General features: G+C 37.5%; 1 protein-coding gene across 1 annotated transcript in view; it reads right to left on the bottom strand.

The window, feature by feature from the left end:
• PTPRD (protein tyrosine phosphatase receptor type D) overlaps window positions 1-25,683 on the bottom strand; it is a 428,560-nt gene that overhangs the window by 56,465 nt on the left and 346,412 nt on the right. Inside the window, exons 22-23 of the mRNA XM_062208263.1 lie at window positions 19,966-20,089; window positions 1,200-1,375 (exon numbers count right to left, since the gene is read on the bottom strand). Of these exons, the coding sequence (XP_062064247.1) occupies window positions 1,200-1,375; window positions 19,966-20,089 (300 nt within the window). The remainder of the gene's footprint in view (window positions 1-1,199; window positions 1,376-19,965; window positions 20,090-25,683) is intronic.

Here is a 25,683-nt window from a genome sequence, read left to right as displayed (position 1 = left end):
TCTTAGACATTTTTTAACCTAAATCCATTTCAGACAATAGTTGAACATTTGTGTAGAATTCAGGTGTTTTGGAAAGATATGGTTGCTATTTAGATTTGCTAAACCAGCTGTATGCCACACCTGATTTCCCATCTGTTATCTTTAACACTTGAGACTTTTTAATATTTTCCTTCATCTGAGCTTTTCCTGTAAGTTTTCTTATAGCCTTTAATGATTCCCTTATATATGCCTAAGGGCTAAGAGAAACTACCATGTGTTCAGCATGGAAAAGTATTTCAAGAATCTCATCTATCACAATAAATGGGGAATTGGACTTTGGCTTCCTTCTAAACATCCTTTTTGAATCCACTGTGACCAGAGTGAAACAGACCTCTCACCTGTGCTTTTAGACTCCATCCTGAATGTCCTCACTCTTCAGTGGGAACATGTGTGTCTTCAGTGATTTGATTTTCCAGAGACCCTTCATTAAATCATGAAGGTTAAAGACTGATTTTCATCAGATGGCTCTAATATTTGCATATGCACTGACGAATGTGCTTTTCAAATCAACAGTATTTAACAAATGTGCCATAAAACACACTATTGGGAATATATGTGGTGAAGGGAACTAATTTCTAGGATCTTAACAAGCAATAGCCCTGTTATTAAAAATCTATTCATTTTAGAAAATTCTAAATTAGCAAAATACCTCCTACATATTTATGTTTTCTCAGCCATTTAGGGAACCACATCATTTTTCTGGTTTCCCTGACTTAATTTACACTACTTTGCATAATTTAAATAAGGGCCTCTTTCACAGGATTTTAGATCTTATACTGCTCATTGTAAGAAAGGAAAAATTGAAAACCTAGGAAGTACATAATGATTGGACTCCTCAGTGTCTCTGAGTTCTTGCTCTATGTGAGTTTGGGAAAGAAGTTAAAACTAATGTTTGTTTTCTCTAAGCCAGTTGTCTATTTCCTTGAATATATTTTTTTTCCTTTTAGCAATCACATACATTTGCACCCTGGGTGAATTTGCTTCTTGAAAAGATCCCAGAAAGTTTTAAAGAATGGTTTAATCATAATTTTTTATATCCAGTCAACATTATTGTCTCTCAGAAAGTTCAACCTCAGAAAAAGTTGGATCCTGAACAGAATAAAAGCATAACATAAGGACTCCTACAGGGAAGATTTAAGAGGGTAGATATTTAATCTTACCCTGGATCTTTCTTCTAGTTTTGTCATCATGACAACAGTGGCACTCCGTTGCTCCCATATCATTCTCCAAAAGTCCCCAAACGTTTCGGGGAGAGATCCCTGGGTTGCAATATAGGCATTTTGCTTCCTATAACCATCTATGTAGTTGGCATTCACATAGTCACTTCCTGGGATGCCTGTAAAACAAGGAGTGTTATTTAATTGGTTGAACATGCCATCAGAGGAAAAAACCCAGTAGATGACCTAATGGCGATGTATTATTGTTCCACACTATGCTGGAGGAGTCACAATATATTGAATTTCAGATTCTGAATAAGATTAAAAACAATATCATGTTTAAAAGAACACAATGTTCAAGGAATAAGGTCTTTATAATATGACAAAGTGGGTTACTAAAGACAGAAAAATACAGCAGTTACTCCATGGAGTGCCTCTTCTCTTATAGACTGTCTGCTTTCTCTGTTGCATCAGCAAAAAAAAAATAATAATAATTCACAAAGGAATATAAAGAATATGGTCACATTATTCTGTATATTCTTCCTCATTCCCAGACAAAAGCTAAACAAAAGAATGTCTGAGTCTGAAAATGCAATAGAGTATAGACTGTGTCACGATAGTGAAAAATCCTTTGCAGGTTTAGCAAAGAGGAAATTCACATATACACTCACTGAATCCTCAGAGCAACTCTATGATCATCCTTCCTTAAAGAGGAAACTGAAGTGCACACATAAAATGTGGCTTGGACTGGTGTTATGGAGCAGTGTTTTAAGCCACTGCCTGAGACGCTGGCATCCCATATGAGCACTGATTCAAGACCCAGCTGTTCCACTTCCATTTCCAGCTCCTGCTAATGTCCCTAGGAAAGCAGCAGAAGATGGCTAGCACTTGGGCCACTGCCACTCAGAGACCTGGATGGAACTCCAGGCTCCTGGCTGTGGCCTGGTCTAGCACTGGCCCTTGTGAGCATTTGCGGAGTGAACCAATGGATTGAAGATCTCTCTGAAAGTTTGCTTTTCAAATAAATAATTAAATCTATCTATCTAAGATAAAAACTTGGCCATGTTGCTCCAATTGATAGAGTCAGGTTTAATCACAGTCAACCTCTCTGATTTATTCCTTCTCATTTAAACCCACAGGGCGGCTGGAAGTAGTACATGAAATTCTGTAGGATTATGAAAATTGCCTCATAATTAATGGTTTCACTTTTACTTTTGTTCCCTTCAGTCTGTATCTAGGATAGGAGTAATTTGAAAAAACATAGTTCAGAAACTGTAACATCTTCAAATACAACAACAGTTTCACATTACACTTTCAAAAAAATTAAAAAAAAAAAAATCCAAGCTCTCAACATTGCCCAGAAAGCTCTGCACTTCTCCACACTCGTTCTACTCACCTCGTTGCCCTCAACAGTGATCTGCTTTAGCTCACAGAAACACTGCTCTCCCAGTTGAACTCCATCCACATCCTAGAACATATCTCTATTGCCTTCTCTCCATAAAACACTGTTAACATCTCAGAAGGCCTGTAGTTAAGTACCCTGGGACCTCAGAACTCCTTTGACAATTCTTTATACTACTTGTTATCAGATGAAATCATGTAAATGCTAAATTGCTAATGGCCTGTTTCCACCACTGGACCATGTGTCTTTATTCACCTTTGCTATCCTTAGTGAAAAAAGTAGTTTGCCTCAGTTCCAATATTTAATAAGTGTCAGAGCTGTAATGTAATGTATATATTTTGATTTAATTTTTTTCCTTCAGAACAATGCATTCTTATAACTTTTTATTTATATAAGATGAATATATTTCAGGTATTTCTTATATGCGAATTTAGGAGTATAGTGATACTTCCCACCCAACCTTCCCTCCTCCTTCTGTTTTTATTTATTTATTTATTTATTTATTTATTTATTTATTTTTTGACAGGTAGAGTGGATAGAGAGGGAGAGAGAGAAAGGTCTTCCTTTTTGCCGTTGGTTCACTCTCCAATGGCCGCTGCGGCTGGTGCATCGCGCTGATCTGAAGCCAGGAGCCAGGTGCTTCTCCTGGTCTCCCATGCAGGTGCAGGGCCCAAGCACTTGGGCCATCCTCCACTGCCTTCCCGGGCCACAGCAGAGAGCTGGCCTGGAAGAGGGGCAACCGGGATAGAATCTGGCACCCCAACCGGGACTAGAACCCGGTGTGCCGGCGCAGCAAGGCGGAGGATTAGCCTGTTAAGCCATGGCGCCGGCCTTTTTTATTCTTTCTTTTAATCAGAACAATGTATTTAGAAGGATATAGGTCATCTAAACTTCCAAGGACAGTGGGAAAAATGATTAAGGAAATAAAATCTATTCCATTTGAGAAAGGAATGCATATTACAGCCCAGGATAGGATAAGGTAGTAGTAGGGGACAGGGGATGTGAGTATCTGAAGAGAGGGTTACATTTATTCTGTTGAGATCAAAGTTTTTCAATTCTGAAGGATGTAACTACAGAGGGATGAATTTCACCTTCAATACAATAAAAAACTTTCAAATAGTCAGAGTCAAAAAGAAAATAGGTTTCTTTGGAAGGTAATGAGTTGCCTATCCCTGGAGGGGAACAAGCACTTCCCAAGGATATTAGTGTGCTACAGGAGTTAGTGCTAAAACCTGTGCATAGTCCCTTCTAGCCTTGGGAAAATATGAGTCCTGGAATTATGGGAAAACATTTTTTTTCTTTGTAATGGAACATATGTTCCCAAGCTCAAATTGTTATATTTCACTGATTGCCACTTGCAATTACTTTGACTGCTTTTCTCATTTGAGTTGTAAAACTGATCCTCTCAAGGAAAGTAATGAAAGTCAGATGGAAACTAATCTGCTCTGAGATGAACACACAGATATGGAATACCACCAGCGTTAGCTGAAAAGCCTTTTGAGCAAAAACTGAAATGCACGGTTGGTTGTAACATTATTCATCTATTATAGCTACTCAAGAAGCAGTTGGGGTTCTGGCAGCCCTTTGTTGATAAAGATCCTTTTCCACCCTGATACCAAATTATTGTAGATTCAAAGGGCACTTTAAATAAAATCTTTATGTTACAGCTACTATGAAGCACACTCATCTTACACGTTCACAAGATCTGGTTCTAGGTCAAGTAGGAATCCAAATTACAACACAGGAAAAGCCCATTCTCACCATTTTAATTTAGCAGTTAACAACATTAGAGAATTGATAAAAAGGATTCTGGCTAAGTGCCTCACTCAGCTGCCAACATATCGAAAACTTTTTCTCCCAGCAAAATTCAGAATGCAGAAATCTGTAGTAATTGACTCAGAAAACGTATCAGGTGGGCGTTGCAACATTCCCCCTTTTATCAAGGGTAACAAACATGTCTTGACAATGCACTGAGAACCTGTGGGAAATCATATGAATACCATCACTAAAGGAAGGGAATCAGACCCATCCAAGCCTCTTTGTGTGAAATTTTCAGTTATGATGTAACTATTTTTTTTTTTTTTGACAGGCAGAGTGGACAGTGAGAGAGAGAGAGAAAGGTCTTCCTTTGCCATTGGTTCACCCTCCAATGGCTGCCGCGACCGGCGCATCGCGCTGATCTGAAGGCAGGAGCCAGGTGCTTCTCCTGGTCTCCCATGGGGTGCAGGGCCCAAGCACTTGGGCCATCTAACATACTTCTCAAGTTTTAACAATGGATATTTTGAGTAGGGGATGGGGCTGTTATTGATACTAGTTGCACTTCCATGGGATAAGGGACAAGGAGACAAAAATTCTGTCTGAAGTCCACTGGGCACCCAGGATCAATGCTGTATCACTAAACAGTTAAGAATGTAGGGCATGGGCTGGCACCGTGGCTTAACAGGCTAATCCTCCACCTTGCGGCGCCGGCACACCCAGTTCTAGTCCCTGTTGGGGCGCCGGATTCTATCCCGGTTGCCCCTCTTCCAGGCCAGCTCTCTGCTATGGCCCGGGAAGGCAGTGGAGGATGGCCCAAGTGCTTGGGCCCTGCACCTGCATGGGAGACCAGGAGAGGCACCTGGCTCCTGGCTTTGGATCAGTGCGATGCGCCGGCCGCAGCGGCCATTGGAGAGTGAACCAACGGCAAAAAGGAAGACCTTTCTCTCTGTCTCTCTCTCTCTCTATCCACTCTGTCAAAAAAAAAAAAAAAAAAAAAAAAAAGAATGTAGGGCATGATATTTGGCACATAAGAAAATTAGAAACAGAACCTTAATGTCTACTAATTATTAGGCTAATGTTTATATAGTGAACATAATGATGAGGTTCCCTTTCTATTTTGATACATATCTGTATGGATATACTATCTAGAATGAAAGCCTCCTTGTGGCAAATCCTTTTACTGGCTCTGATAGAAACATATGTCGGCAACTTCTCCCTCACATCCTCAGCAACATGGAGATGTGACAGGCTGCCACATTCCCCACTAGGTCTGCAATCTATTGATTCCTGTATTCATCCAACCTAACATAACAAACTGCAGAAGTATGAATGAAAAGGTGACTTGTCCTTCTACGAATATTAACCCCAGATTGGAAGCTAAAGTTAAACAGCACTCTGTTTTAAGTAGAAGAAACCCCAGTCTTCAGTGAAGACATATTTAGAAAGATTTTTCAACCAACCCTGTAAGACACACAACACGCTAGTTTTCTGAATGCTTTCGTGCCATGGAATGGTTCTTCAGTAACTCTTAATTAGAAGGTTTCTGCAGGAAGGGTATCTCTATAAAATCCTTTCATGTTTTAGGAATGATCTGCAAATAATGCTTATTTGTTTATTTAGTTTTTAATTTTGTGCCTTATCCAGAAAACGACTCGCATCTGCTAATGCAACACTAAGCAGACTGCACTACTGATCCAAGCAAAGTGTGTGAGAATTAACTGAATTCCTCTGGGGCTATTATGGATACAAATCTAACTTAAAATGTAGTAATAAAAGAACGCAGAATTCCTATGAATTAATTGATTGCTTTTATTTCTTGCAGTCAAAGAGAAGTTTTATAATAGGAGTTCTTGCTTTGGATTTTCTATTTGTGGTAGGGGAAGGAATTATTAACATAAGAGGTGTTTGACCAAGATGTTTGACTTCTGCTACCCATAGTTCAAATGTTAGAACACGCTGGTCTTTTCTACAAGACATGTCTCCTGGGGTTAGTTGGTTTTACTGGTGAAAAAGTATAGCTTGACGTAAGACCTGCTCTTTCCTGGGAGCTCATGGATTGACTGCATTTGTAAAAGTGAGTAGGTTTTCATGCTTTCTTATGTATTATTTCATGTGCATTATCCAATTAATAGTACTCATGCAAACAGTCCAACACCATAAATAATCATTACACTAATTTTTCACATGAGAAACCTGAGGCTAGATCCACTTATTTTTTGTGTTACACCAGTATGATCCATTCCTGGGTCATAGTGTATTTCATCTGTTAATGGTCTGTTCTTTATTGTGGCAGTTTAAAATATTCTTTACATATTTATAGGTAGTCTTTGTGCTTAAACCTGGAGCTATAAACTCAAGCCTTTAAAACTAACAGAGATTGTGATGAAGTGAATGACTGGGAATGCTGAGATTCTGTGCTCTTCATATACAACAAGCCCTAGCAAACCACAACTAGAACAAAGTTAGGCAAGTTTAAGGCTCTGATTTGCTGGCAATTGCTAGTTACATTTTTCAGCTGATAAATTAGCCTGGGCCTGGGCTTTGGACTCAGTTATCTGCAAAACCCTAGAAATTTTATCAGGACTTCACAACACAAGAACAATGCCTTTTCTTCATATAAGCGTGAGAGTAAAAGGGACAGGCTTCATCACATTGCTTCTGCATATGTTTGAGTACAAAGAGGAGAGGGGAATCCTTGGAAAGATACAGCTACTATCTTTGTTCATGATGAATAATTAATGTATCAAACCTTGAAAGTGATGTTGCAATGTCTGAGCTGTTTTGTCATAGCAAGGTTAACATAAGGTGTGTTCTGTTAATTTGAGAACTAATGGGGTCATGTGGCTTTCTTAAAAATAACAACAAAAAACAGAAAGAGAACACTCAAAGTTGCTATGGATTAGATTTTTTTGGTCAGACAGTAACATGATTTAAAAAGATTTCTCTTGTTGAATGGGATGAGTTTGTCATTAAGAATTTGTAATAATGTGTGCACCTGATGTCCAGTGCAACAGCAGGATCCAAAATAGTACATGGATTATTTTATCCAAGTAAAATTAAGGAATCTTAAGAGCATACTTGCACTTTTGCGTCATATCAAACTGTAGAAAGTCATGTGTGCAATTTTAAAGTCTTGGAAAAATACTAATAAGCATTTACCAAAAATAGAGAGAAAGTACCCAGGTGCTGGGACCTGACTTGGGCTGCTGGTAGTCTTCTCTTCGACATTTGGCAAGTTGTTCAACTTGTCCAGATCTCTGATTATTTATCTGCTAAACAAGGCACACTGGACAAACTGACTCCCTGGAGACCTTTGCAGTTCTAAAATAAGATGTCTTTCTGTGCCGTTCTTAAGCCTCCTGGACTGGGAAGTCTCTGCAGTTATTTTAGGATAGATGCTGGTGTTTCTGTGATTAGGGAGGCACACACTCTGATACTCGTTCTCACTGATTCCTATTGCTCCTATCTCTGATCAGATTGTTTTTTAAGAGACAGTGACTGGAATCCGGTGGGGTAAAAAGTAAACAAAATGAAAAACAGGAGGGCTTGGTGGTACCAGGCTAGGAGGTGGTCTGTTCAGAGCCAGATGCTCTCCCTGGAGCTCAGGAGCTGAGCATGAGAAGCAGCAGCCTTGGAGGAGGCGCAGAATCCCCTTCGTGGCTCCCACAGACAGATGTGCTGCACTACAGATGGAGATGGGCATGCAGATGAGAGGTTTACCCTGCTCCAACATACACAGTGCCTTCAAAACCCAGATACTTTCATTTCCTTTTGGTTCTAAAAATCCTTAATGAAATGATGCTCATGTCAACAACAAATCTGGTTTTTGGTAAACCAGTTTATTCCCTGCCATATGACAACAGTACTCAGAACCCAACAGAAAAAAAATGTCACCTGTTATTTAGTAAATAATGTCCTCTTCTCTACTCCAACACAGCAAAACACTGAACCACCACAAAATGCTGTTTCAGACCTAGTTTCTAATTTTTACATCCCATTATGCAGAAAAAAAGGTTGACTTTGGTGATACCAGCAAAATTAGAAAATAGAAAGAAAACATTTAATAGCAACTTATGATTAAATTCATTTAATGCTAAAGGACACAGGCCTTCTTTGCCCTTCTCTTATACCAAAGCAGCCACCATGGCTACATCAGAAATGGCAAAATGAATGATTCTTCTTTGCAACTCATCAGAGAAAAAATCTTTCCTTGCAAATTCATATGTATTATTTGCCATGGCATCACCTGATATAGTTACAGCTTAGCAAATGTTTCTATAAAATGCATGGTATTTTCTTTTTTCTTTTTCTTTTTTTTAAAAGAGAAGCATGCCTTGCTCTGTGGGTATTGTAACTCATTATTATGAACTAATGGGAGAATGGTTAATATTTAGAGTGTGTGAACTCAACCTACACCACCTTGTTTTCCCATGTCCCCTCTGTTTCATTTTCTACACCTCTGTACTGCTGAGGAGGCTGGGCTTCCAGGACACAGGGAGAGAGGTGTGCAATTGAACCATCTTTGAATACACTGCAAGACCAGCTATAGGTGTTGGGGGTGTTACGAGCATCTGTGACAGAGAGGATGTCAATTTTACTTAGAGAGGATTTTACCCTAAAATAAAGCATACTTTGGGCTACTGTGGTACATCTTTTCAACCACATCAGATTGCCTTGGTGCAATTAGCTTATATTAATAAGAATAGTTATTCTAGGGCTTCATCAAGCAACAAAGTAGTCAGAATCAAGCACAGAATAAAACTATAGGAACTGTGTCTGTAAGAAATATTCAAATCTTCACTCCCTTCAACACTAATAGATGAACCCCCATCATCAACACCTGTGAGGGTTGAATGAGTCAATGCATTTGAAATTTCTAAAATGCACATGACTATTGGTTGTTATTATGACTGATGTGATAAGCAGAAATGAAATAAGCCCACACATTCCTAATTAATCTATTGATAGGAAGTAATTCCAAAAGTTGAAAATATCTTTCCACCTTATGTATTCAAAAACAAATAGCAGAGCAGACAAAATTAATTATTTTACATCTTTCCAGTCATCTACAACCTGTGCCTTGAATTCTAACAGAGCCATACTACAGATGACACTGTAGGTTTCTTTATAACCTCAGAGTAATGAAGCAATGACTCATTTGAGTAATCTGCATCGATGTACAATAAAAACGGGAAAAAATCCTAATAACTAAAGACATTATAGGTAAAAATAAACTCATTACCTGAACTTTCTAATTTATTATTTGATTAGCTTCTTTTCAACAGGAGTAAAGAAAAGAAAAACAATACAAACAGACACGCCTTAAAAATGCTTTTTCTTTTTTCTGAATAAGAAACATCAGCAGGTATAGATTAAGATAGAAGTTAGGGAATAACAGATCCCCACAACACTTGCATGACTGTGTACATGTGTGAAAACACCTCTTATTAGACAGTTTTTACAAAGAGTGAAGACAGTTTTTACCCTGTGGAACTGTTCCAAGTTTCCGAGGCTAAGTATCATATAGCTTATTATTTAAGACAAATTAATATATAAAAATGTCCAGGGAGAATGCTTGGCATAGTGGTTATGTAACCACTTGGGACACTTTCAGCCCATAATGAGTGCCTGGTTCAAGCCCTGCCTACACTATTTCCAATTCAGCTTCCTGCTAATGTGTACCCTGGCAGGCAACAGAAGTGATGGTTCAAGTTCTTGTTTTCCTACCATTCATAGAGACCAGAGTTGAGTTTCAGGCTCCTGGCTTCAGCATGGCTCTTTGCTGGCATTTGTGGAGTGAGCCAGCACATGGAAGATCTCTCTCCATGTGCCACTGTCTCTGTTTTTCAAATCAAAGGAAATTTTAAAAAAACAATAAAAATTTTTTTTCTATCTCCTGCTCTTCAAAAGTGGAAATGCTTATATTTTGAAAAAAAAAAAACTGAAATAAAAGGATTACATTTCACACAGACAATTAACTTGAAAAATGAAAAACTGAATGCTGAAGGAATTCCATGGCTGAGAAAGAACTTCAAATATCAATCCCATTCACAATAGCTACAAAAAAATCAATACTTTCAAATTCACTTAACCAAGGACATGAAAGATCTCTATGATGAAGATTACAAAACATAAAAGAAAGAAATATAGAAAGACACAAAAATGGAAAAGTCTTCCATGTTCATAGATTCGAAGAATTAGTATCATCAAAGTTTCCACACTACCAAAAGCAATTTATAGAGTCAATGCAATCCCAATCAAAATACCAATGACATTCTTCTCAGAACTAAAAAAAAAATGATGCCAAAATTTATATGGAAACACAAGAGATCCTGACTAGCCAAAGCAATTTTATACAACAAAAACAAAGCTGGAGGCATCACAATACCAGATTTCAAGACATACTATAGGGCAGTTATAATCAAAACAGCTTAGTTCTTGTACCAAAATAGACATGTAGGCCAATGGAACAGAATAGGAACCCCAGAAATCAATCCAAGCATCTGTAACAAACTAATCTTTGAAAAAGGCGTTAAAGTCAATACCTGGAGAAAATCTCTTCGATAAATGGTTCTGGGAAAACTGGATCTCTGTATGCAGAAGTATGAAACAAGAAACTATTTTACACCTTATATAAAAATCATCTCAAAATGGATCAATAAATCTATGACCCAATAACATCAAATTACTAAAGGAGAACTTTGGGGAAACTCTGCAAGACATTGATATAGGCAAAGGCGAAGCACAGGCAACCAAAGCCAAAACAGACAAATGGGATTATATCAAGCTGATAAGCTTGTGCACTGCAAAGGAAACATTCAGCAAAGAGGCAATGGTCAGAATGGGAGAAAATATTTGCAAACTATGAAACTGATAAAGGATTAATATCCAGGATCTAGAAAGAGCTCAAGAAACTAAACAGCAACAAAACAAAAAAACAGTTAAGAAATGAGCCAAGGACTTGAACAGGCAAGTTCAATTTCAAAGTTCAAAAGAGAAAATTGAAATGGCCAACAGACACATAAAAAGATGCTCAGGATCACTAGCCATCAGGTAAATGCAAATCAAAACCACAATGAGGTTTCACCTCACCCAAGTTAGAATGGCTCTCATACAGAAATCAACAAATAAATGCTGGTGAGAATGTGGGGAAAAAGGTACCCTAATCCACTGGTGGTGGGAATATAAACTTGTACAGCTATTGTGGAAGACAGTATGGCGATACCTCAGATACCATATGGACCCAGGAATCCCACTACTGGGAATTTACTAAAGGGAAATGAAATCAGGATATTAAGAGTTATCTGTAACCCCCATGTTTACTGCAGTTTAATTCACAATAGCTAAGATACGGAATCAACCTGGCTATTCATCAATTGAAGACTAGATAAAGAAATTATGGTATAATACAGTACGGAATACTGCTCAGACATAATAAAGAATGAAGTCCTGTCTTTTGCAACAAAATGGATGCAACTAGAAACCATTATATTTAGTGAAATAAGCCAGTCCTCAAAAGACAAATACCATATGTTTTCCCTGATATGTGGTAACCAATAGAGTACCAAAAAGTAATGTATAGGAGTGAAATTGACATTTTGAAATTCAATGATTATTTACAGCACTTGTCTCTACTATCGAGGAACAATTTGTTTTTTATTTTTCTTCTTACTATTTGCCGAATGCTTTACTTAGTGTAGGGTTAGTCTTATGAGTCTAAAGTAAACTGAAAGTAGTTATTTATAAAAATTAAGAGGGGGAGTAAGAGAAGGAGGAGGGTAGGATGCGATGTATCTATGTTCTTAAATCTGTATATATGGGGCTGGCGCCATGGCTCACTTGGTTAATCCTCCTCCTGTGGCGCCCGGCATCCTATATGGGTGCAAGGTTCTAGTCCCGGTTGCTCCTCTTCCAGTCCAGCTCTTTGCTGTGGCCCGGGAGGGCAGTGGAGAATGGCCCAAATGCTTGGGTCCCTGCACCCTCATGGGAGACCAGGAAGAAACACCTGGCTCCTGGCTTTGGATTGGCGCAGCGCCGGCCACAGCAGCCATTTGGGGAGTGAACCAACGGAGGGAAGACCTTTCTCTCTCTTTCTCTCACTGTCTGTAACTCTACCTGTCAAATAAATTTAGAAAAAAAAAATCTGTATATATGAAATAATGTGACATTTGTACACCTTAAATAAAAATTAAAAAATAAAGGAACATATTTCAGCCAAAATCAATGACTGATATGAACAATGTAGAAAATGAACTCAACCAATTTTGTGATTGATTAAAAACTATATAATTATATACAAATTTAACAAAGCTACTTTAGTATTTTAAGTAGGATTTCAAAGCAAACTAAAACAACAGGTGGCCATAAACCATTCCCTGGTGACTAGGAATGAAGGGGAGTTACAGGGAGACAAAAAAGATCATTCTCACTGAACTGATGTGGGAAAGAACCAGTGGCAACTATCAGAGGACTTCTTCCCTGGAGAAAATAATTCTAATACTTTGATATGGAACAGATATTGAAACTTGATATGGAATACTTATAGTCACTATAATTACTTTTCTATTAGAAAATGCTGGGTAGACTGTATTACCTTATTTTATTTGGGGTCATTTCACTGGTTTTGTTTCTATTTATTGGAAATACATCAGGTCACTATATATAGGTTGAAAAAGAGGAAAAAGATACTTTACAATTGAGCTTAAAGTGCGAAATTGGAGACTATGTTAACAAGTGCTGACAGCTGTTTTTAATGAGTTGGTATAGACTTTAGACTTTACCCATTGAACTCTGCGAGTTCACTACTCAAAAGTGGGCACTATTGTAATGACAAATGGTGAATCTACACAATACAGGAACATCTGTAACTTCTTGTCTTGATTTATTTTTTAATTAGATTCATCTTAGGGGAAGTGACTGTGAGCTGCTTACTCATTTTTAAGGTGCTAAATTGCCCATTGTACAAATAATCAAGTTGTTGTAACACCATCTATATTATTTATATTTAGATTTTTTAACTGCTCCTATTATGCAAATCAAACAACAGATGATATATTTTTAATTTCCATTAAAAAGAACACATTCTTTTCCCTGTTGAAATCTATAATGATATTATGGGCCTGATTTCCATTTATCAAGCACCAATATGTTCTTCTGCTTCACAGAGTACTCTGAATGTATGCAGTTTTGCTTTTGGAGATTAATTTTTCCATAGATCATATGCAAAAGGAATTCCATCAGAGGATAAAAGAATCCATCTGCAGTGGTGGTGCTTGTAAAGTTTGTGACACCAATGACAGTTTTAACAGTTCCTTGAATTTATTAAACATTTTCTTGTTGCCAGCCCTTATAACGGCTGTATATGTTAATTCATTTAAACCTCCTAGTGATTCTAGGATGTAGGCACAATTAATAATCCTAGAAACAAAGGCACAGTGACTTACCCCAGCAAGCTCATCAGAAGCAATAAGAGCCTAGGATGCTTTAACAGGAAAGAAGCACATGGGCCCTTGTAAGAAGGTTCCCACTGAAGAAACTAAATGAATAAAGTTAAATATATGCCCCTCACATAACAGAAAATAAAACAGACTGCTATGGTCTGAATGTGTCCTCCAAAATTCAAACGTTGAAACATCATTGCCCGTCATTGTGACAGTACTGAGAGGTGGGGCTGTTAGGAAGTCACTGATGGGACTGAGGTCAATACAAAGGAGAGTGAGGGATTGGGTTCTCCCCTTTGCTGACATTTCCACCATGTGAGAAAGCAGCAGTCCTCTCCATTTGCTACCATCATGGCAACAGGCACAATTTTGAAAGCCAAGTGACCAGGCTCTTACCAGACACTGAGGCAAGCAGAACCTTAAACTTGGACTTTCTGGTCTCCCCAGCTATGAGATATCCATCACCTAGTCTTTGGTATTTCACTCCAGCAGTTCAAATAGACTAAGACCAGAATAGGGCCGGCACCGTGGCTCACTTGGCTAATACTCCGCCTGCGGCACTGGCACCCCAGATTCTAGTCCCGGTTGGGGCGCCGGATTCTGTCCCGGTTGCTCCTCTTCCAGTCCAGCTCTCTGCTGTGGCCCGAGAGGGCAGCAGAGGATGCCCCAAGTGCTTGGGCCCCTGCACCCACATGGGAGACTGGGAAGAAGCACCCCACTCCTGGCTTCGGATCGGCACAGCGCCGGCCGTAGCGGTCATTAGGGGAGTGAACCAACAGAAGGAAGACCTTTCTCTCTCTCTCTCACTGTCTAACTCTGCCTGTCAAAAAAAAAAGGGGGGGGGGGTCTATTCCTTGTGCAAACAAAAAGGGCATTTATCCTATGAGGCCTTATGAGGAGAGTATAGCTATATGCAGAATTTGCATGAACCTTGTTGTTTATGTGTACGGTTTGTTTTGGACATTTGACACCACAGGAGGTTTTACCAGAATGGTTTAATTATGTGGTACAAACATTGATGTATATATTATATATATAATACATATAACATATTATATATAATATATATATATTTAAAAAAGACACAATATACTTTACTACTTTTAAAAATCAGAATTGTAGACCTTTGTTAAAGAATTCATGCAACACACTATGGATTGTTCTTGGACTTTTCCTACTCTGATAAAGCAATTTATACCTGTTTTGGTGACAGAGTCACACACCAGTCAATAATCCTATTTATAATAAACTCTCTGGCTTAAATGTGTGTGTGTGTGTGTTTCTCTGGTTTTCTTGAAGGAGCTAATCCTTTAATGTCCAAGACTTATTATTTGTTTGCCTATTCAAATTAGCTTTTGATCTCAGTATTTAGAATCAACGCTCAGAATTTTTGATGTGGCAGAAAGGATCTTACACATTCATTTTATGAGGAAACAGAATAAAAAATAGTAAGTCAGGGTTCCTGTACTGGAGAACGGACTTTCAAAGGATTGTGTATTCATGAACTATCCTAAATGAGTGTGTAAATGCAGTTCATAGGTGCCTTTCTTTCCAAGTATGGTTTAAAATGTTCATCAAATGCATCGAAAGATCCAGCTCTTCCCAAGAGTCACTGGTAACTGTATGAAGTGTCCCAAGCTTACAGAGTTGCTTCAGCTGTGACTTAGTGCAGCCTCTGGTCTCTTACTGTGTTTTTCCCAATACATCTTAACAAGCAATATTAAACATGGATGGGCATTTGACTAAGTGGTGAAGACTACAGTTACAACACCTGTATTCCCTATCACAGTGTCTGATTTTGCTTCCCAGCTCTCCTCTTGACTATAGCTTCCTGCTAATGCAGAGGCAATAGAGATAGATCAAATGATTGGGTTCCTACAACTCATGGGGGAGACCTGGGTTGAGAGGCTGGCTTTGGCTTTGGTCTAAGTGAAGGCTACTGCTGGCATCTGGAAAGTGAAACAGATGTCCCTATTTGTCTCTTTCTCTCAAATAAATAAATAGCTTAAAAAGTAATAAATAAAAACAATTAAAAGTCATTGCTGTGTTGTTTATTCTTTGGAAGGAATTTACTTTCTGCCCTAAGAATACAATTTGAAGACCTATAGCTCTATGATTCGTATTATGTTTCTAAATGTGTACTTCATAATTCCTAGACAGTCTTCCTAGCCAAATGACACTGTTATTGAATTAGTTATGTTGTACACAAGCACAGCTATTAGGACGTCAAAAGCAGCTGTAGGCCAGAGCAGTCTATTAGAGAGATCAACAGCTTTGAGTCCTGGTGACATACATTAGCATATCAGCCCAGCCTCTTACTAGATGTTAATCATAAAAAGTTCTTAACTGTTGCAATGTTTTAGCTTCCTCATCTTTTTGAGGTTGTTCTGAACACTACAGATGATATACATATAATCTATGACAAAGTGTCTAATATGTAATAGATATATTTATAACTGTATCTATTATACCTACTTTGTCTCAAAGCTAGAACCAAAATTCAGATTTCCTCATTCTTCATCTTTTGATCTGTCTATTGCTATTTTCCTGTGTTAAGAAAAGTACACTATCTGGACAATTTTTGATTTTATAAGATTAAGTGCATTATTACTGTGTTTATGCATATTAAGTATTTCTTTACATTTTGTCTTTACTTGAAACTTTATATGTCAAGTCATTAAAATAAATCCTATTACCTCTCTTTATCAGGAATCATTGTTTTCTCTTAAGGTCTGAATAAACATGATGAAGATCTAGTGGTAACTGAATTTATCAAAAATTCATTTTAAGGGCCTTTTGTGGTGGCTCAATGAGTTAAACTGCTGCTTGCAATGCTGACATCCCATATCAGAGTACAGGTTCAAGTTCTGGCTGCTCCACTTCTGCTCCAGCTCCCTGCTACTATGCCTGAGAAGGCAGGGAAAGATGGCCCCAGTACTTGGATCCTTGCCATTGACGTGGGGGATGAGAATGGAATACCTGGCTAGTGGCTTTGGCCTGCCATAAATCTGTCTGTTGAAACCATTTGAGGGAGTGGATCAGCAGATGAACATCTCCACCCTTCGTCTCTCCCTCTCTATCACTTTACCTTTCAAATAAATAATCTTTTAAAAAATTTCAATTGTATATCCATACTACGTACTCAAAAATTCAATAACTGAAGTCATTTTGTCATTAAGACTCTCTGGAATTTATTCTGCATTTTTCATACCATAAGTGAAATATCTGTGATTGGGAAACATGTCACAAAGTGTCACTGTTTTCTAGAAGCACGTTTGTGCTCATAAACATTTCTCATTTAGCCCCTGTCATCTTTTCAGTGGAAATAAGGTATACGTTTTCTCTTCTAAACAGAGATAAAGACAACATTAATCACTGTGGCTGCATCCAGTTTTTTTCTCTGTCAGATCACTCTGCAAAGTAATGAGAGTGGCTAGTACTGTTGAGACAAAAGCAAAAAAGCTAAAATTAAAATCCTTAACTAAATTGATTTAGTGACACAGGTGGGACTCAAAATAAGCAAACTGAGTTTTGTAAATTATGCATGAAGTCACTAAACATTTCAGTATACTTGAAAAATCTGGCCCTGTGTCATCAAAGCTGTTTTTGTAGGAGATGCTTGTTCTGTGGTTCCAGTTGCCAGCATCTTCTCTTCTGTGCTTATAGGATGATTGACGGCCCCTTAAATACCTGCTCGTTAGGGCTTAGTCTAAGATAAAATGCTATTCTTGGTTATAATCTAGATTAACGCTCTCTGTATAGAGCATAAACTTCAATTATGTTTCTAAGCTTTGCATAACACTTAAAATGGGAAGGCTTTTTGGTTTCTAGGTCAGCTCTAGATTTAGGGTGTACGTGTGGGCACACAGCTATAAAAAGGCAACTTTTAGTCGGATTCAAGTGCTTTTACTTTTATACTGTAAGAATAGCCTAGGAATAAAATTCATGTAAGCCTCCAACTATCATAATAAAAGCACAAGGAAGTTTTTTTTGTTCCTTGAAATGTTTTATTGTTAAGATGTGGAAAATGACAGGTTCAGGAAAATAATAACAAAGTGGGGAAATGGCAGTACTGAATGACCTAATTCTGAGTGGAAACATTGCTACAATACAGCAGAGGCAACTGACAAGTTCTCCAGGCAAGCTTGCCAAATACATTCTCACCTTACAGTCCTCTATCTTCATTTCTATAATTTACCTTGCTTTACTAATGAAAAAATTTCTATCGTATTTGCGACCTCAGTTAGTCTCTTATTTACTACGGAGATGATTTAAAAGACTCTACAAAATAAATTAGTATTTTTTGTTTACATTTTTAAAACTGGAAACATAGATAAAATGTCAATCTTCTATGTTAATCATCTGCTTATATTAATTAAAGTTTCTTGAAAGGAAGCAATACCTATTTAACAGTATCCTGCTTGAATTATCATTGGTGAAACTTTGATGAAGTTAATCATTTTTTTTTTCAGCATGGAAAAAGGTTATTTCTTGAATACTTCCATCTTCGATCACTTATAAAAGGTATCCTAACACTTTTTATTCTTGAAAGTAAACTGATAGGAGTCAGTGCTGTAGCACATTTGGTAAAGCCACTGCCTACAGTGCCAGAATTCTATACGGATGGCTGGTTCTAGTTCCGGCTATTCCACTTCCTAAATCCAACCCTCTGGTAATGCACCTGAGAAAGCAGTGGAGGATGACCCAAGTCGTTGGGCCCCTGCGCACACGTGGGAGACCTAGAAGAAACTCTTGTCTCCCAGCTTCAGACCAGCGTGGCTCCAGCTGTTGTGGCAATTTGGGTAGAGAAACAATGGATGGAAGATCTCTCTCTGTCTGCCTCTGTCTCTTCCTCTCTAATTCTTTCAAATAAATAAACAAATCTTCAAAAAAAAAAAAAAAAGGACAATACCATTCAACTTAAGAAAAAATATGTTATATTCAAAAAACAAAGTAAATTCATGTGAGAATTTTGTAAAACATATCTATGCTACACAATCCAATTTAGAGTCAAGAAGGATTATAGGCATCTGGTTGCTCAAATGCTGGGAGACAATTTTTGTTTCCCAAACTGGAAATAAATATTCTGGTTCCATCTGATGTCTGCTAGGAAAGGCTTTAAACAGTGTCTCATGTCTCACTTTCAAACTAATTTTGGGCACTATGGAGTCCAGCTGGAGTTGGATTGGACTTTATGAGATCAATTAGGGGTTCTTGGAGATTTTGGAAGCATAAATAAGGGAAACAAACTTGAACAATAGTAGGGAAACATGCTTGAATTGTAAAGTCCTAAAAAAAGATTAGATGTGAAGCCGGTACTAGTTGCTGTTTTATAAAACATCTCCAGGAGGATAAATACTAAACTTTCAAATCTGAAGAGGCCACAGAGGTCTGCTGTACACCACTGAAGACCTGTTGCATGTGACAGGTGGTGGCTCAGGTTGGCTGTTAGGAAACAGGGAAGGATTCAAGTGGACTTTTCAATTTAAGGTGCTACTGTAGCTAAATGAAACACAAAATATCGACTGTTGAACACAAACTCCTAATTCTTTAATATAGTATAAAGAAGGGATTTATTAATGGAAAGAAGTGAACAGAAACTACCCTCTCCATGGATTCTTATGGGAAGCTGGGGATGTTTGAGGAGAAATCCTCAGCAGCCATTCTTGAATATACTTCTGAAGATGGATTACCAAGCGGTCCACAAATTAGATGTATCAGACATTTGCTTTGTGTTTAATTTATATTAATTACCATACCACCAACTCCAGACCTTAAGATTGTCCCCAGGGGAAATCCCAATTTATTTATTAGCATACAATCTCCTCATACTTTTAAAGCAACCAGTTAGTTGACAATCCTCTTATGACAATCACCTGTTCGTTCATAAACATCAACAACCATTATTTAAATGGGAAAGACCAATGTTCTTCTCAAATAAAATATCAATTACATCATCAATTGCTTCATTTAGGTGGAGGCAAAAGGGTAATGGGAGTGTCAAGGATAATGCATGCTCTGAAGGAAATATTTGTGTGAGAAAGAAAAAGAATTCCTGAATCTCAAGTCACTATTTTAGTAGAAGGCTAACAACCTAGCTAACATTATTTTTATCCATAAACTTAAATTTTTTAAAATAATGGTATGAATAGTGTCTGCATTTCCTTACCTTCTATTGCTGATAGGAGAACACGGGAATGATCATATGCGATTACATTTGCATATCTATTCTTTGGTTTGTTTACTTCCAAGTTTGAATGTTCCCATGTGAACTGCTGGCCAGGGTCAATTGACTTTAATAGAAAAACAGCACACACACACAAAATCAATACTGAATAACATCACATTATAGGCATTTATCACAAACAACAAACATGATTTAAAAAAGAAATTCTGAAGCCATACTTCATCAAGATGATCTTAGCTGTGAAGCAGAACGCTATTATAACCAGTATAACATGAAATGATTAATCATAGTAAGAAACAATGATAGTCACCAACATTGTATCAATTGAAAGCAAAAATCAATATAGATGTTCTGTTAATACTGAAAAGGCAGATATTTTATATTTCCCCATTTAACTGTGCTGCTGTACTTTACAAATTCTCTTGGTTCCATATTCCTTCCAGTTCCATGAACATTCTTTTACTGATCACTTCTCTATTCTTTCCTGTATAGATCAAGCTTGATCGTTAAGTTGATTGGCCTTTCACTGGCTTTGTAGGGCAGACTTTCCTGTTTGCACTTGAACTACACGCTCAATTTTAATGGCAATTTAAGAATTGGTCTGCTTCTCCATCACACACCATGACCAGTATCAGAAGGGAATTTGTACAATTCAAATAGTTAACAGTAACAGTAATGAAAGGAGTTCATGCTGAATCAAACAATCATCTGAGACAGAATATTACTGCATAATCTAGTGTAGTCTGTTTTCTATTTATCATTATATATTTACCATTTATCACTATTTGTTACATTAATAAAGCTTGCTTCTTTTTATCTTATTTTATTTTGCTCTGATTTTGAATGCCTTTCTTTGATACTTTAGATCATTCAACAATCTAAAATAAATATTATACAAATATGTATAAATATTTTTCCTAGTTAAGTAGAATTATTATTTCAGGATCAAATTCAGGCTTGATTAGAAAAACTCCAGGGGATTTTTAAGTTTCCAGCACTCCTACAAAAATCAAAACACCTTTCAGCACAGGATACAGACACCTTTTTAAGATGTATAATTTCATGGTATATGGAGACAGGACTTTAGTAATCACACAAACATGATTATAAATGCTCAAAATTGAGTTTTCAGAAATAATGATAAAATTAAGTGTCATCCAGGTGACAATTTCTTTAGAAAAGTAAGGTCATTATTATGTTAATGGAGTTTTAGCAATTTTTTTTTTATTCTCAGTCTTTTTCATACATTTACATGTACATGTAGAATTTGGAAGTAAAACATACCCAACAGTCATCACAATATTAAAAGGCTTATACTTTTTGTTAAAAGGCAGAGTCCTGCACAATAGTAAAAGTCAAGTATCAAGAGTCATTGATAGCAAGAATGACCTCTAAGCACACTAAAATTCTCACACTGCAGTCTCCTTTACTAAGGAATATAAAACCGTCTTACTTTCTCAGTCTGTGTTAATCTTTAGATAACATTAGTAAAATAATTATCCTTGCCTCAGAATCTAAAGAATAATGTAATTAAGGAACATTTTAGCTGGTTTCTCCAGGGAAATTTATAGTCTCTTCTGCTGATGTCTGGTTGGAAGCCCTTAGGTCAATCCTGAACCTTGTCTATACACAACAACTCCATGCAGTGACCAAGACCTGTCTTAAAAATCTCATATGCATCCTAAATCTATAATCCAACTGACACTTCTTAAGTCCAGATCTTCAGTAACTGTTATCTGCTTAAAACTGTTCCTCTAATCTCTTACTCCAATCATTCTTCATACTACTGCTAAAGCCGTCTTTCTAATAGGTTCAAGTTAGGTCCCTGTTTAAGCACTTGCATTGGTCTGAGTGATCCGGAGTTTAAAAGCCCATAGTTAAAGCTATACAGCATCAGTCATCTTTTGCATTTGCAGTACACTTTCCTCAGAAAGTAGTTCAACAAACATTTTTCAAATAAATGAACAGAATTTATGAATAAATGTTTTGAAGCAAGTTCATAAGAAGAAAACAAGGAGCAACTCCACTATAAGCTCATAACATGGTTGCTAAACTATGGAAACCTCAATGTATAGAATACCAAAATTTTAATATTTAACATCTGTTCTCATATGGCATAGTAATTAAGTATATGATCCTGAAATTACAAACTATTACTGATATTCCACTTTACAATGATGAAAATTACAAATACAAAAGCCTTCTATACCTCATTCTTCCAAATACCCCAAGCAGCTACTCATCTCACTGATATGCATTGCTTTGGTTGGAAGATAATACTCCCTTTGATAGCCTTGGCAAAGATCACCCACAGATATATAAAAGGATACACTTTGATTACTGTGACATAATTATATCTATCAACTCAAAGACAATTTTAACTCATGTCCATTCCTTGTCTTGCTAATTATTCTCAGCCCTATGCATAAATTCGCTTGATATCTATATTGAAAAGTTTAAAAAGTAGTGTGGAAACGCTAGCTGTATGTCACATATTTAATTGCTTAGACCCAGAATATGGTCACAGAGAAGATAACTTGTAAGTAACAAAATAATTATATTAACAGCTGCCAGGTTATTAGGCTTTGTATGCAATATCATACAATTTTCACAATTGTTATGATAGATATTGTTGCTTTCCCTTGTGGCAGCTGAAGACATGGAAGTAAAGAGTAATTCAGTAAATCGTACTGAGCATCTCTGTGACAGGCACTGTGCTACTTGGTGAGTAAATAATTTGTTTAAACACACACATCTAGATTCCTATGGTTCCCTCAAAGCCAGGTCTGGTGATTCCAAAGCTCAACCGATAATGACCAGGTAGTAAACACCACAGTGAAGCAACTTAACCATCCAGAATACCACTGCAAAATCAAGCAGCCCATCGTGGGAAATACACCTAAGCACGGCTATCCTATCTTTTACAGTCTGAGTGATATTTCTTTCCAAGTTATCATCCTGTGTTATTTTGGGGCAATTACATAAGAAATCAAGTTTTAAAAATGAGGTTGGCTTCACATGGATGATAAAACAGATGGGATGCAGCTTACATTTATACTCGTTTTGCAAGGATCAAACAAACATTGATTAAATAATGCTGACTTGTCTTTGTGCAACACAGCACTCATCCATCTGTATCTATCTGTCTGACTGAACATTTAACAATACACAGCATAGGTCATTATTTTTGGAGCTTGTCAGAATGCTGAGAACAGTAAACTCAGTAAAGAAGAACAACTAAAAGAAGCAGGTGAAGTAAACTGAGATCTTTTACAAGCATATTTTTATAAAAATAAAACTGGTTAAGGAGAATCAAATTACATTTATATATAGGATGGGACTTCAAAAAGTATGGTGAAATAGAATTAAAATATAAGTTACTTTGATACAATTTTTTTTAATACAGGCAAATGAAGGGTATTCTAAAAGTTCATGGAAAATGTGGGTTTCACTTTTTTGGGGACCTCAATGAATTTATCTTTTAATTCTGTTTTTCTATGACCTTTTTATCATTGTATATTTGCAGGAGGCCAAGATGTCTGGATAAATATGACCCTACTTCTCAAATGCCACTTTTTAGTGTTGGTGATGACAGTTGCTTTGCCTCTGCTTTCTAGCTTCTACTACTGCTGTTCTCATAAGGAAGAACGTAATGGCTACGTCAATGCAAGGTAATGAGGACCTGGGTGATAGAGAACTTGAATTCCACTTTAAACTCATTTTTTGGTCAGTTACCCTGACCAAAAGTGCTGCTCCACTTCCAACCCAGCTCCCTGCTAATGGCTTGGAGAAAGCAGCAGAAGATGGCCCAAGTGCTTGGGTCCCTGCAGAACTGGATGAAGCTCCTGGCTCTTGGCTGTGGCCTGGCCTAGCCCTGGCCATTGCAGCCATCTGGGAGTAGACGAGCATATGGAAGATCTCACTTTCTCTCTCTGCCTCTCTCTCTCTATAAATATGTATGTTCGTGTGTGTGTGTGTGTGTGTATCTATCTCTTTAAAAAAAAATAAGCCACATGAAACCTATATAGTTTACTATATCCACTGTACATTGAACTCATCAAGAGTGCTTCATTACATTTATCTCTGATTCCCCAGCCAGTCACCCAGCCCCTTCAAAGGCAAATCCTGAAAAGACAGTTCCTTGATGGGCCCTCTTTGGCAGCTTAAACTTCACCAAGATACCCAACTACAATGTATGGTGCTTCTATGTCTGCACACTTAGTACCTGGCTACCCCTTACCAACACAGATCTTGACTGACTCATTCTAAAGCAAACAAGAGGTCTTCAATTCAATGGCTTTGCCTGAGATCAAGGTGACCAAATGGATGGGAGATCTTTTGTGAGTGATTTAAAGAAGAAAAGGAAAGTTTTAAGTAAATAGAGACTTGCAAATTACATCAAGTGCTTTGCATTTACTTAACCTTTAACTTGACAGACTATAAGTTCTAATTCTTTTTGTTAATTTGGTTTTATTATTATTTTTAACTAATGCAAAAAATTTACATATTTATGAGGACCCACATAATGATTTGAGATACATTATATAATGTTCAAATCAAGGTAGACATATCTTTCTCCTTATTTATCATTCCTTCATGATGAACTAACTGCAACTCTGTCTTAAAATAGGCAAGTGGAAAAATAAGCTATATATAACAGATGGATTTATAACTTTGCACTGTATTCTTGGTAGAAAACCAGAATTAAAGTAGAATTACATTCAGTAGTTATAATAGATAATATTTACTGTTTGTTTTGTCTTATATATATTAACTCATTTTATCTTCCTAAAGACCATAGACATAGTTTCCATTATAACTCTGTAGATGAGGAAACTCAGTCAGAGCAGTTAAATAACTTTCTCAGAGTCACACTGCCAGCAGCTGGAGAGGCACAAGTAGGGCCTTGGGCATTATGGCCACTGAATCTGATGGCCCAGCCACTGTGCTAGGCTTCCTTCCTAGCCCAGCTGCAGAAGACCCCAGGATTGCTTCACACTTCCCCTTCACAGTGTTTTTTTTTTTTTTTGACAGGCAGAGTTAGAGAGAGAGAGACAGAAAGGTCTTCCTTCTGTTGGTTCACTCCCCAAATGGCCGCTACGGCCGCTGCACTGAGCCGATCTGAAGCCAGGAGCCAGGTGCTTCCTCCTGGTCTCCCATGCAGGTGCAGGGCCCAAGCACCTGGACCTTCCTCCGCTGCCTTCCCAGGCCACAACAGAGAGCTGGACTGGAAGAGGAGCAACCGGGACAGAATCTGGTGCCCCAACCGGGACTAGAACCCGGGGTGCTGGCACCGCTGGCGGAGGATTAGCCAAGTGAGCAGCACCACACCAGCCCACAGTGTTCTTGAAACACAATACAAGGAAGGCTGGAAACAAAACACCTATACAATGCTACTATTTTACAGTGATAATTCAAAACATAGAACAAGAGGGTACTCAAAAATATAATACATTTTTACATCAGATTACAGCCCTGAGTAAAATTACATTCCCATAAGAGAGTGACCTTTTTCAATGAAGCGGAAGTCATCATCTTAAAGTCTTTCAACGATTCTGCAAAATTTGACCTTTTTACCCTGAAGAGAAACACAATTCATGTATGCAAAATTCCACATAATGGTAGCTGATCTCTGTTCCTCCTACTCCTCCGCTCCACCAAGAGGGAAACCTCAAAATATTCCTTTAGAAACTCATCAAG

Source organism: Lepus europaeus, chromosome 12, assembly GCF_033115175.1.
Source record: "Lepus europaeus isolate LE1 chromosome 12, mLepTim1.pri, whole genome shotgun sequence".
Taxonomy (NCBI): domain Eukaryota; kingdom Metazoa; phylum Chordata; class Mammalia; order Lagomorpha; family Leporidae; genus Lepus; species Lepus europaeus.
Note: the sequence above shows the minus strand (reverse complement) of the source record. Positions and strands in the feature narration are given on the sequence as shown.